The sequence below is a fragment of the Sparus aurata genome, chromosome 20 (genome assembly GCF_900880675.1).
Source record: "Sparus aurata chromosome 20, fSpaAur1.1, whole genome shotgun sequence".
NCBI classification, from domain to species: domain Eukaryota; kingdom Metazoa; phylum Chordata; class Actinopteri; order Spariformes; family Sparidae; genus Sparus; species Sparus aurata.
This window is the reverse complement of record NC_044206.1, coordinates 3,028,199-3,042,237: the sequence shown is the minus strand read 5'-3', so window position 1 is coordinate 3,042,237 and position 14,039 is coordinate 3,028,199. Positions and strand designations below refer to the sequence as shown.

At 41.4% G+C, this 14,039-nt stretch overlaps 1 protein-coding gene across 6 annotated transcripts; it reads right to left on the bottom strand.

The window, feature by feature from the left end:
- Positions 1–356: 356 nt before the first annotated feature.
- Positions 357–13,880, bottom strand: dhrs7cb (dehydrogenase/reductase (SDR family) member 7Cb). 6 transcript variants are annotated; one of them, XM_030399755.1, is made up of 9 exons: positions 13,779–13,880; positions 13,386–13,438; positions 11,973–12,137; positions 10,091–10,247; positions 8,888–9,000; positions 5,728–5,938; positions 5,540–5,632; positions 1,590–1,751; positions 652–860 (listed from the first exon to the last, which is right to left on the bottom strand). In XM_030399755.1, exons 4-9 carry the CDS (start codon positions 10,242–10,244, stop codon positions 652–654), a joined length of 942 nt encoding a protein of 313 aa, XP_030255615.1. In that variant the 5' UTR covers positions 10,245–10,247; positions 11,973–12,137; positions 13,386–13,438; positions 13,779–13,880. The 6 variants fall into 6 exon arrangements, with proteins under 6 accessions (XP_030255617.1, XP_030255612.1, XP_030255615.1 ...); XM_030399754.1 differs by having other exon boundaries at positions 13,826–13,879; XM_030399756.1 differs by having other exon boundaries at positions 11,973–12,121; positions 13,826–13,862.
- Positions 13,881–14,039: the final 159 nt, after the last annotated feature.

Below are 14,039 nucleotides of genomic sequence, written 5' to 3'. Positions count from 1 at the left end.
AACAGTTTTGCAAAGAATGGAATAAAATTGCAGCATCTAGATGTGCAACCCTGATTGAGACCTATCCACACGGACTCAGTGCTGTGATTGAGGCCAAAAGGGGGTCAATACTTGTGCAATCACTTATTTTACACAATGTATTTTTAATCAATTGACATTACGTTTGAGGAAATTCTTAAATTCTTGTCAAAAAAGCCAAATTATATATTGACCATGACTCCACTTATAAAAGCAATAAAATGGGAACACATCCAAGTCAGTTATAGGCACTGTATGCATACTATATTTCTATATATACAGTGCATTACCTCAGTCTGTAAATCTGATCAAGTGAAATAACCTACAGTGCACACCAGCAGGATGCAAGATACATGTTTATTACATGATTTGGTTTGTAACTATTTCATCTACTCGCAGAAATAGTCGGAAACACAGGTTTTTTATTTCATGAAGTCTTCACAATTATAACTTTAATTCAGTTAGCATAAACTAATGGCCACATAAAGAACCCTCCTGTCCCCACCCCCATCCTGAGGTCTGGGTCCTAACACCAGTTGGTGATATAGCCTGTTGTAGAGTGCATCATTTCTGAACAGTCCATGCTTTATTTGCCATCTGTGTCTGACTCCATCCTGTACTTAAGCCTCTCTCCTACTGCATCTGCTCAGCCAGGACTGAGTCCTTCACTCCAGCACCCAGCACAGCAAAGAGGAAGGAGGGGATGAGGGAGCGGAGGTACAGGGCCACTCTAGGGATGGGGTGGGCCAGCATGACCTCCGTCCTCTTCCTGTTGACTGTTTGCATAATCTCATCGGCCAGGACTGAGGGCCGCACACCGTGGGTCATCTGCTTGGCGATAACTGTGGAAGAACACGTACAATTAGTATCTGTTACTTATGAGCAACTATTCTCCCTTCAACAAAAACTGAAACATACATCATCGGCTAAGGAACATGTCCCATTAACACACACACATCTGTGTAATGATTTATTAGATATAACATGCATTACCAAATGGTGGACCGTGGTCAGGGTACAATTTCTGAGTAATCTTTGCAGAACGTTGTGTTTTTTTCTCCCGGCCGCAAATTCAAACTTCAGGTGCAGCTAATCCAGTTAATACAGTCATTGTTTACCGATAGTGTCACTCAAATGAGCCAATCAAATCGACTGTGTACCACCAGTGATATGTGGGAATGTGAATGGAGGAAAACATGGCTTGCTTGGAAAGAAGGAAAGTTGACACAGAAAATATAAATTTCTAAAAAGAATGGACATACCAATTCACTGTTCATTTTTGTCTCATATGTTGTGAAAACCGTGGTGCTGATCAAAAGTGAGAATGTTAAGCAGCACCGCGAGACCAAACACGGATCATTTGAGTACATATATCAACAGAAGTCTGAGGTGAGAGTGCACAAAATAACTGAGCTGAGAGATGATGATTTTATTTGATAGACAAAGGGCTAGGCTATTGAGACATTATGAGGTTCAGGAAATTTCAGAAACTGGACCTCTTTGAATTTTAATTCAAGACCCCTGGTATATCACACCCTGTCAGTCACTTTCATACCAGCTGTAGTACTCACATGCAGACAGGGGGTTTGGTTTAGGGCCAGCCTCCTCCACAGGGGGTGGCTCGGAGGCGTTGATGAAGGTATGACTGATGGTGCTCACGACTATTCCATACTCCTCCACCTCAGCCCGCAGGCAGTCAAAGAAGGCCTGCGCCGCGTGCTTAGATGCAGCATCTGATACACACAGACAGACACACACACACACACACACATACACACACAAAAGCACAAAGAGGAGTAACTCGGCTGTACAGAAGTCTCATTCCATACATTGCAAAGGACATATTTAGGGCCCAAGCAGGTAGACCTGCGAGGTCCCTATTGTAATTGGAAGGAAAGAAATTTTCTTCTCCAAGTTTGACTGCAGTTTTGGATGCCTGAACATACCCAAAAACTCACCAAATTTGGAATATACGTCACATCTGGCGAAAATTACAATCCTGCATTGTCACTGGGCGTGGTCATGACCTGCAGGCTCTGTAGCGCTCCCTAATGTTCTTCCCTGCCTTCCACATGCGCGTAGACAAACGAAATTCGGTACGCAGATTCCTCATGACCAGACGCACAAAGAAGTCTGGGGGGCCCATACTGTCACTCCAACAGGAAGTCAGCCATTTTGATGTGTGGCGGCATTTTTCCCAAATTCATGCCTACTTTGAAAACTATCTTGTCCTAGAGCTTAAACACCACAGTCTTCAAATTAACTCAGTTATCATCTTCATGCCTTGAAGAACAAAAGTTATTGAAATCTTTCAGCTGCGACATGCTCTAGTGGGCGGGACGGTAGAAACCAATTTTTTCCCTCGCTGTCAAGCATCAATGCTTTATGACTTCAACATACAATTTCCTATTCACACCAAACTGCTCATAAGTGTAGAGACTGTCGCCCCCAATACATCTCTGCATCAATACTAAGTCGGCCATTTTGATTTTGGCCACCATTTTGAAATATTGCCAATCTTCGTACTTAAATTATCTCCTCCTACAGACGTAACACCACCGACTTCACAGTCACTCAGTATCATCCTCTGACCTTGAAGATGAAAACATATGTAAATCTTTATCCTACGTCGTACCTGCTGGTCGCGGTGGAGCGGTCAATTCAAATCCTTCGCCGTAAACCATCATGTCCTCATGACTTCTTCATACAATTTCCTATCTCGGCCAAATCTCGTAGGAATGCAGAGGGAGTCGCCCTGAACAGATCTGTGTTGTCATGGGGTATGGTCATAACCTGTGGGCTCTGAAGCGCACCCTATTGTGATGCCCCGCCTCCCACAAGTGCATAGAAGAACAAAATTTAGTACGCAGATTCCTCATGACCAGACGCATAAAAAACCCTCTTGGACCGATACCGTCACTCCAACAGGAAGGCAGCCATTTTGATGTGTGGCGACATTTTTGTCCAATTCATGCCTACTTTGAAAACTATCTTGTCCTAGAGCTTAAACACCACAGTCTTCACATTACCTCAATTATCATCTTCATGCCTTGAAGAACAAAAGTTATGGAAATCTTTCAGCTGCCACATACTCTAGTGGGCGGGATGGTGGAAACCATTTTTTCCCCTCACCGTCAAGCATCAAGGCTTTATAATTTCAACATACAATTTCCTATCCACACCAAACTGCTCATAAGTGTAGAGGCTGTCGTCCCGAATACATCTCAGCATCAATACTAAGTCAGCCATTTTGATTTTGGCCGCCATTTTGAAATATTGCTAATCTTCGTACTTAAATTATCTCCTCCTACAGATGTAACACCACCAACTTCACAGTCACTCAGTATGATCCTCTGACCTTGAAGATGAAAAGTTATGGAAATCTTTATCCTACGTCATACCTTCTGGCTGTGGCGGTGCCTGCCATAAAAATCCTTCGTCATGAAGCATCGAGTCCTAATAACTTCTTTGTACAATTTCCTATCGCGGCAAAATCTCTCAGGAATCTAGAGGGAGTTGCCATGAATATAGATCTGTGCATCAATACTGTGTCATATTCATAGCACCACCCACTGGACACAGGAAGTCAGACAAACATCATCCGATTGTCATGACGTTCACTGTTTGTTTTCTCCCCGTCATGACATGCTTGTAACAGGTGAGCGCGCAGTCTGACAACGCTGCAGCCCGATGCGAGCGGACTGCGTGGGCACGTTCATCACTGCTTGCAGTTTTAATTTATTTTATTGTTGTCTGTGATGTGACATGAAGCCTCCCTGTTCATCACACTACTACACATCTGTCTCTCCAGCAGGTTCGGTAGCATTTCATTTCTGAGTATGTGTAAGTGCTAAAGGAAACAGTGAACGCCATTTTCTCAAATAACACAACTTTTTCTAGAGAGTAGCTCCAGGTCAAGATTTTATTCATTACAGGATGTCTACAAGTCCATGTTGTTTTACCATCAATTAAACATAGAGGGACACCATGACATTCTGATACTTCATACATTTAAAAAAAACTAATGTACATGGTTATTTGACTTTTTTTAATAGTCGGCTACATCAGACAGCAAGCTTTTGTGAGGTGTGTTTAGACCTTGGCTGTGTGGCACACAGGCCATTGTAAGCGCACCATGAGGTTTGATTTGGCCCGCCGATGTTACCAGGTCAATTTAAAATAATAATAACATAAATTGTTGCTTTCGCTTTTTTATTTTTGTGGGATACAGTGGTCTTTAAATATACATTTTTGTATATTATACAACAGGTGTTTGCTTTTGGTCCATGGTCCACCATTAAAGGGGTCTGTGGAACTTCTGTTTTGTGATGGAAGCCGGTGGTTAGTCTACATTACCGGACTCCATTTCTAAGCTCACGTTAACTACTTTTGCACTCTGGTAGTGGAGAGAGGGGAGCTGAGACGAGGCATTCAAGAATGTATATGCTGCTCCCATGTGACCAATACAGGTAATAAATACATGTTATTTACTACACATTGTTACATAGAGCCCCTTTAAATTTATTTTAGTTTTGGTCCTGCAAGGAAATTAGTTTGGGCACTCCTGGTTTATTTTCTCTTTGTGTCATTCACACAAATATTGTTGTGTGTTCATTCGCCTCCTAGCTGTACAGGTAGCTAGCAATGAATGCACCTGTCCTGCTCTGTATTTCCCTCCAGCCTCTTTCCTCTGCCTCATCTCTGTACTCCAATGAAGCAGATTTAAACAGACATCACACTAATTCTTCAGTGACGATACACACCACCCTCAGTCTCATCTAATCCTGTCGTCACATTGGCTTTGTGTTTTACCTCCTATAAAAATGGCCTTCTGTCTGACACACAGTCACTGATGTAGGCCCTTTGTGCTCTCACTCAGAATATTGTCCCAATATACACATGGGGTACTAATGCAGTTCAATGCAGCAATCCTGTAATAAGTTATACTTTGACAAAGGTTCAGTTGTGAGAGGTGTTTCTGTTAATCAGCCTACCATCACTGACACACATCAGGTCACACCTCTCATTATAATGCAATAGAATCCAACAGCACCATAAACTACCGCCTTTAAAATGATCATTAAGTTGAATCCACACCTTTCCAAAACAGTTCTAACCTTCATGGACTGTGGTGTTAGACCGCATTAGTTTTAGCTTGTTGTACCTGATAAAGTGTCAATAAGCAGATGATGATGTGATATTCCACTACAATGATTGTCAGTGTGTGTATTGTCCACACAAAACTAATTCCAAGTACAATGCATTACACAAGGAGTGACTCGCTACTACTGTTTTTCATGCGTTATTTTGATCACTAGATATACCTCCACTTTACTACTTAGACAAAGATATACATACTATGAAATTAAAGTACTTGAGTACAGTTTGGGCTGCTCTACCCACCTCTAATGGCTAGATTTTACAGCGGGAGAGTATGAGAATATCTTTTTTTATGATTTAGTTGAACAAACTCTTTAAATTTGGTTGAGAAAAGCTCGGAAACTTCTCGTTGGCAACTCACATGAACTTCTGAATGGGATAGCCAGTCTTCCCTGGATGCTGTTGACCAGCACAATGTGCCCTGATCTTCTTGAAATCATTGTTGGAAGGACACCTGCCACATTATGAAAAAAACATTGAGAATCAGCTTCATACAAATAGTATGAACAGCATGTTTGTTGGAGAATTACTCAGGAGTGTCTGGCCCACCTTTAGCTAGAGTGCTGGGGCCGAAGTAGTTGATGTCCATGATGTTTCTGTCCACTTCCAGGGTGACACTCTGCACCGGGGCCTTCAGCTTCATGCTGCTGTTACAGATCAACACATCCACACAGCCGTAACACTCCACTACCTCAGCCACCACCTCCTCCATGCTGGGCATATCACTGAAGTCCACGATCACCAGCTTTGGGGCAAACGTCTAGAGACACAGGACTGTATTACTTCACTGCCATACTGTGTGGACCATATATTGCATCAGTGAAACTGATGTGTTGATGCTAGGCTAAGCTAATCACCTGTTGGCTATCTTCATATTCAGCATACAGACATGTGAGTGTTTTTTATCTATTGAAGTATTTTTTTCCTAAATGTCAAACAACACCTTTATAGAAAGACACTTTAATATGTAAAACTTGTGGAGTCACCCTTTAACAAAGAAAAACAAGACGTTTTAACAAATGACCTAGTTACTGATTTTTTTCCTGCCTTGGATTATTATAAATCTCTTATACATTTACATTTTACATTTAGCAGACACTTTTGTCCAAAAGTGACTTACAATAAGTACACAATACACAACACGATCTCTTGTGCACAGCTATACAATTGAGTTGAATTTGAATTCCAGCTTGAAATATAACCCTAAATGTATATAACATAGTGACAATGTATATGAATGGAGACTTGGATAATGGCATTTTCCCTTCTAAAAAACCACACATGAAGAAAAATCCGATTTAACAGCTTAGTTCTTCAATAATGGCACATGTTATCCTGTATGTTCAGAAACAAGTTGAGGTGGTGGACATCATTAACATAATTCTGTCCACATTAATTACTATATGCAAAAGTATCAGTCCATGTTTACCAGTCAATCTGTTCAGACACTGACAAACAACTAATGGCAACTCATGGAAGTGTCTTGCTGTATAACATATTGTTGGGGAACAAAGGTAGGGCAGGTGTGGTAATTAGCAATTAACAATTCATGATAGTAATTATTAAAATAAATGATCAAAAATATTAATTCAATGAATAAAATGGGGCACCGTTAACAGTACAGACTCAAAAGAAGGGTTCACTTTAGATTAAAGGAACGACAAAGGAAATGAGCACTGACCATCACAACCAGCAGTTACCACTAAGCACATGCACAAAATAATCACAGAAAACTGCTCTGTACAATATAATAGAATGTATTAATGTTATTAATCAATAACCAATACAACTTCAATCAACAATCATCTTTCATCAAACTACAGCAGCTACACAATGAAGCTTAAACACTAAGACATCTCAAACAGCATCCAGTGTGTCTGTGTGTGTCTGTGTCTCTGTGTGTGTGTGTGTGTGTGTGTGTGTGTGTGTGTGTGTGTGTGTGTGTGTGTGTGTGTGTGTGTGTGTGTGTGTGTGTGTGCATCAGCAAGACAAAGAGGGAGAGAGGGTGAGCCAAGATGGCCAATGCCATCTCTTGGATGACGTCACGGAGTGTTCAAGATGGCGGATGTGGTCACGTTACACCGAGGGCTGGTCAGTGGAGGTGACCGCCCGAGGCTTGAACAAACAATGGCAGGACAGTGTCTGTGGACTAACATGTGCCTTTAATCACAGTGTGGTTTGGACAGAGCTGGACTCTGATGTTCTGAATTTGGTGTAGGCGACCACAACACACACGTGTCTGATGTTATAGCGGGGTACAAACTGCTCATGAGACTGTGTGTGTGTTTACCTGAATGTATACGTGTGTGTGTGTGTGTGTGTGTGTGTGTGTGTGTGTGTGTGTGTTGTGTGTGTGTGGGTTAGTGGACAGAGAGGGAGAGAAGGAGGGCTAACGTTGGGGTAGCAGCAAGGAGAAAGAAACAGCCATGTAGACACAATACTTGTCTTTCTATTACTGAACGGCCGGTGACCAGACTCAGGCTCTGATCACCTTTGGCTGATCCTTGACAGGTACACGACTTATTGTACACTCACAAGGCAGCAAAGCTAACACTTTGGCTCCACAGAGTGGAGAGGCTCAAATCAGTTCATGATGAACATGACAAGCAAACAACACACACTAGCTGGCAACAGTGTGTCACAGGTGAGGCTTATTTAGTGTTTGGGCAGATACTAGAAGTTAGTGTGTATTGTAAGCTCCCGCGATCACCTCCATTGACCAGCCCTTGGCGTGACATGACCCCCTCCGCCATCTTGAACACTCTGGGTCGCCATCTTCCAAGAGATTGCATCGGCCATCTTAGCTCTCTTTCTCCACATCCACCCTCTTCTTCGTCTCATTGATGCGCACACAAACACACACACACACACACACACACAAACACACATAAACACACACACACACACACCATGCTTGTGTGTTGTTTGTTGCTGAGTTGTCTTAGTGTCTTAGTTTTATTGATTTAATGCACAATTGTATTATTCATTTTAATAATCACTATGTAATTATTAACTGCTAATAACCAAACCTGTCCTACCTTTGTTTCACAACAATAACAACATAACATTCGATATTGAGACAAGTTTTGTGGTCTGACAAACGATACATTAATACCTGCTGCCATACCACCGGACAACAGAGCAGCTGTGACATCAATGGTAGTTTTGTTTGCTAATTAGATTAGATTGTCATCTATTTATGTGGTCTACACTTATAAACACATCTGCCCTGGCCTGTGTGCAGAAGATCTACGGGGGACGGAGAACTGTCAGAGAGGATATCCTGCTATTGTGTTAACCAGAGGAGGAAGTGGTGATCTGGGATGTGGTGACCAGCAGAGGACTGTGATAAACACTAGGACAGAACCTGCTGTTCTTCTGCTTCAACATCACCCTGCCATGTCATGAGCTCATTCTTAGTGGCGATTTGAGGGATTTTTGTGTTAGGTTAAGGCCTTTGCTCCTTCTTTATACTGCTTAAGTTTCCAGGGTATATTAATAGACATGAGATAGTGGTGTTTACTGGAGCAGCCATAGTGAAAGATTTGTTTCTCAGCTGGGTAGCGTGCCAAAAAGATGACTCAGCACCACAAAAAGAGTAATGGTTTTAGTTTGGAAGGGTTTACTCAGAGTTTGACATGTTTATGATGTTTCAATCTGAGGCTAGTGCTGGCATGCACTTTTTTTTTTATTTCTTTAATTTCCTCACCTCTCTGGGGTCCGCGTCATTAGTCAGAGAGTCATACAGAGACTCCAGCTTATCCCAGCTCGTCCCACATAGGATCAGTCTGGCACCGCCCTTATGGAAGAGATGGGCACACTCTGGACGGAGAGAAAAAATCATTGCTATTTGATTTAAATAAGTTGTTTGACATTTTGTAAAAAAAAAAAAAGATTTGTTTTCCTGCTGAGATTTAGCTTAGCTTAACATAAAGAGAGAAAACAGCAGTCTTTAGTGAGCTTGGCTCTGTCTGAAGGTAGACAACAGTGAAATAAAGACTGCTTCGAGCCCTCTACACATCATCATGTTTGGTTTTGCTTATGGTTTTTTTTTTTTTGTTGGAGTTACGTAAGAAGATTGATACAACTCTGATGTTTGTATGCTTACTCTAATTATGAAGCTAGAGCCAGGAGGTTGGCAGGAAACACGCTCGCCTGGCTCAGTTCAAAGTTAAAAAGCCTGCCTACAGGCGCCTACCAACACCACTTAAGCTCACTAATTAACATACTGTGTCATTTGTTTCCCACAAAAAACATTTTGAACAGAGCTAGCTATTTCCTCCCACGCTCTGTCTGTATGCTAAGCTAACATCCTCCTGCTGTAGCTTCAAATTTCGTGTACAGATGTTATTTGGCGTCGACTGAACCACTGTGACGTCACACCAACAGCAGCAGTCACTCCCAGGTGGACAGCTGGTGTTTCATTTGAATTACAGAGATTGTAAACTGGCAAACTTGTTTGTTGTCGTCATTTTTAACCGTAAATATAGTTTTTTTTTAAGTCTGTGGCCCAACAGGTCGGATAAATACATCCAAATTTGTGTCAGCATTTTAGATGGACCAGATTAACAAACATCCACATAGCATCAGTAAAAATCTAATACAGTTATTTTAAAGAAACAATGTGATTGGTTGTAGAGATCTGTTCCTCAGACTCTCTACAAGTCAGCAAAATAGTCTGTCTGCTAAAATGTCAAACTTTTGCCATAAACATGGAGCACAAAGCACCTGAGTGTACACTGAGTCTGTCTCCATTACTATCCAGCCATCATCATGGCTGAAACACGGCAGACAGATAGACAGACAGGCAGACAGACAGGCAGGCAGGCAAAGAAACAAAGAAAGGTGAAAACAAACCTCCATGACAATGACAGTAAAGTTAAATATTTGAAACACAAGTCAGATCATTTACCAGTTCCCACTCCGGACATGGCATCAGTGATCACCACCACTTTGTTTTGCACTAAGGACTTGGACATGAACTGCATGACCTCATTATAGATGTAATACACCCCTGCTGCAACGACGATGAGCAGGGGCAACACCATTGCTGAGGACAGCGACATGTTCTGTGGAGGAGAGAGCACAGGATGAGTGCAGGGAACAGCTACAGAGCCACTGACCTGCACCAGAACAGCCTGCAGTCTCCCAGCAGGGTCCAGGTGTCCTCAGGTGGGGCTCATTTCTGGTGTAAACTTTTACAGTGTCGGTAACAAAAAGTACATCAAATTTAACTCCTCTCAGTTATCGCAAAGCTGAAAATCAATTCTCTAAATCATTTTCTTTATTTAAACTGCCTCTTCGTGTTTGGTTTTGACTCAATCATGGAAACCAACAATGGATGATGGGTTTTATCAGGACTCAACTCATCAGTGTACTTCAGGAAAACACTTAGTGTTTCTAATGTTTTGTAAATTCAGTGCGTATCAGCGCGGTCTATGACAAGCAATCATGTGCTGTGTCTGCCTACACAGGGAGAGGTGAAATTGGGGTCAAATATAGGGCAATTTTGTATACATTGTATGTTTTGAATGTGTATCTTAGTTTGACATTTTAAGAAATATGCCTATTTGCTTTGTGACTGAGACTTAGAAGATAAGATTGATACCTCTCTTAGATGTATCTGGTAAATGTGAAACTTGAGCCAGCTGCCAGTTAGCTTAGCTTAGTACAAAGTCAACTGACAGAGGAAAACACCTAGCCTAGCTCTGTCCAAAGCTAGCTCTGTCCACTATTCAAAATGTTATGTCTGAGTTATTATATCTAACTAAACTATTTAATACATTGTGTTTAATCTCCAGACAAACATAATTGTATGAAGCTAATGAGTTGTTTTACGGGAGGTTACATGCCAGACTTTCTCTTGGCGAGGCATTAGTCTCTCCAACCCCACTGCAACTTGTTCCAACTAAGAAACGGCACATAGCCGACCAGCCCCCATAAAACCACAACATGTCATATTTACACTTTGTTTTTATGGAAAGAGGATTTCAATAGTGAGCTTCAGAGGTGTCTATGGATATAGCCAAACAAGCTAGCTGTTTCTCTTTGATTTGCTTGTGCTAAGCTAACAGACTGCTGACTCCAGCTTCATATTTACTGTTAAAACATGAGGATGTCATTGATCCTCTCATCTAACTCTAAAATCTAAGTGGACAGGCATATTTTCCTAAATTTAAAACTTTAAATGGGCAACAGTAACATGCTGCAGCCAGATAAGTCAAACCAACTGTGTTGTCCAAACACCTTAGAATAGTTTCCAGTATTTGGGATTTTTACTGACAAACTATACTTCTTGTGTCCTAAATGTGTTAATGCCCCTGAGGGAATCATCTGGTAGCCTTGATAACATACTTACCATGTAAAGTGAGTTTGGGGAGAACAGCTAAATATATTCTGGCTCTGCTGCTGCCACTGAATGCCTTTCACTATGTCACCTCCAGGATGTTGTCATAAGATACCCCAAGGGGGGCAACCAAGGAGGCTCACATTTATAAGCAATGGATGACCTTACTTGCCCTGCTTTACTTGGGAAAGCACATTGAGATAAGCACTGATCCACATGAAAAGTAGTATTTAAGATGACTCCAGAGAGACGCATGTCCCAGCTCAGCCCCCTATCTGAGCTGACCCATGACTGGATCCCAGTGGGTTTGTCAGCTTGATAGTGCACATCTATAGCAACCACACACCAGACACACACACACACACACACACACACACACACACACACACACACACACACACACACACACACACACACCTGTAATCTGTGTTATTCTTGGTTCACTTACAGCACTGACAGGGAGTTAGTCCTTCAGCAAGACTGGCTGTTGTTTTCTCCAGGTTTAGTAACAGAGGCCCTTCTTCTCTGTGTCCCTCGTCCATTTACACAGCTCTGGTCCTCTGTCCGTCTCTCTCTCTGTCTGTCTGTCCACTGGAACTGCTTATAATAGCCTCTGCTTGAGTCAGCCATTAATAAACACACATATGCAGTGAATAGTATCTAAGGCATGTTCACTTGTGCCAGCTTGAAGGGATGGTTGACAAATGAGAGACACCCTTTCACTTTGTGTAAAGTGTTTCATTGTGCTGATATTTTAAAGGTCTAATTTGTCCAACTAATAAATTACAATCCTTGTATTTAAAATTGAATGCAGAAATAGCTTGAGAATTGAAAAAGAGAGAACTTTCCTCACCAGATTTATTTGCATTGATTGGATACTAAATGGAGTTACTAAATACCGCACTTTAGTACAATTACAAGGTACTTGTATTTCGCTTAGATATTTAAATTCTATACTACTTTGTGATTGTTTAGCATATTTTAGAGGCAAACATTATTTTTTCATATCATATATATATTATATTATTTTATTTAGATTATATATCAATACATCAGTGATAGTAAAACAATGATAAAATATATTTAAAATGGGACTAAAAGGGGCTTTTTTCCTCCAAATGAGAACTTTTACTTTTAATACTTTTGGAGATTTTGCTGGCAATACTTTGCATGTTGTGAAAAGCAATAAAGTAGATTTACTAATGTACTCCTTTTACATAGCTACAACTCTGAGGTACTTTTATTTTTGCTTGAGTATTTACATGCTATACTACTTTAGACTTCTACATGATTACATTTATCTGACAGCCATAGTTACCAGTTGCTCCTTACTATTTTACATACAAATCACATGATCATTTTATATAACATGCTGTATTGTCATGGATTAAAATATCCAATTGTATATGAAATAGTTAGTATAACTCCTCTTTGACCAGCAACAATATTAGCCCATTAATAAATCAAGGCACAGATCATAATTCCTAAATAATAATGAATAATGTAAATCTGTGAAGTTTTGTATGGTGGGTAATTTTACTTGCAAACTACTTGAGGGACCTTTAAGTCCAGTTGCCTATGATATAGCACTTGACCTGGATGACTGAAAACCATCATCACCTAACTTTAAGCACATTTAGCTGCCTGTAACTCTCTAAAATTAAAAATGTCAACACGCAGTGATGTGGAATCGTGTCCTCTCCGTGGGCGGCGACACTGAGCAGCTATCGCGAGACTCCACAGTATTCCGGGAGCGTGTGTGTGTATGTGTGTGTGCTCGCTGCCTTGGGAAAGAAGAAAATAAACGTAACGTTACTGCTGCTAACCAGGCTAGTTATGGAACCAAACCCTATATACTCACAGTGCTATTCGTGACTGAAGAAGAGGTGCTTCCCCTGCATGCAGCGTCTCTACCTGGAAGAAAAGCGCAGACACTCTGTTTCGGACCATCTCTTAAAAAAAAGAAAAGAAAAAAAAAGTCAAGTTACTGACGCCAGCCAGGAGAGGATTTCATTAGCTGCCCTCTCTGCGAGCTAGCTAACTGGGCTAACCGTAGCCTAGCAAAGGATCACTGGATGAACTTCGCATGGGCTGACTGCTGCGACTGGGATAGTAGGCTGCTGTGTGACTGCAAGCTTTCTTTCGGGCTGGGCCCTTCACGTGGGAGTCTGTTGTTACCTAATAAACGCTATCGCCTCGGAACGTAAAGGCGTTAACAGTGTGCAAATGTTGTTTTTGGGGCGTACGCCATCACCTTATTGATCTGGAAAGCCACTGGAAAGCTAACAGGATATTAGCTACCTTTCTCGCCACTCCGCTTTGTGGTTGCAGGCCATGGACTGAGAGGCATTCATCACTGACTGAGTGATGAGAGGGCTGGCTTGATGGCAGCTAATTATTTATTGGGAAGCAGTAATTGGATACAACTAAACAGACAAAAGAAGCGTTTGATTTGAAATCTGTTCAGGGACAGTGCTACTCCTGTTTTCTTGTTTTTTTTAAGTGTTCAGGGTTT

Excerpts from the sequence above, each read along its gene's own strand:
- dhrs7cb (XM_030399755.1), bottom strand. The coding sequence starts at position 10,244 with ATGTCGCTGTCCTCAGCAATGGTGTTGCCCCTGCTCATCGTCGTTGCA. Across the intron at positions 9,001-10,090 it reads CATGTCCGGAGTGGGAACTG|AGTGTGCCCATCTCTTCCAT; the intron begins GTAAATGATCTG and ends CTCTCCGTCCAG. Across the intron at positions 5,939-8,887 it reads ATGACGCGGACCCCAGAGAG|ACGTTTGCCCCAAAGCTGGT; the intron begins GTGAGGAAATTA and ends CTGTGTCTCTAG.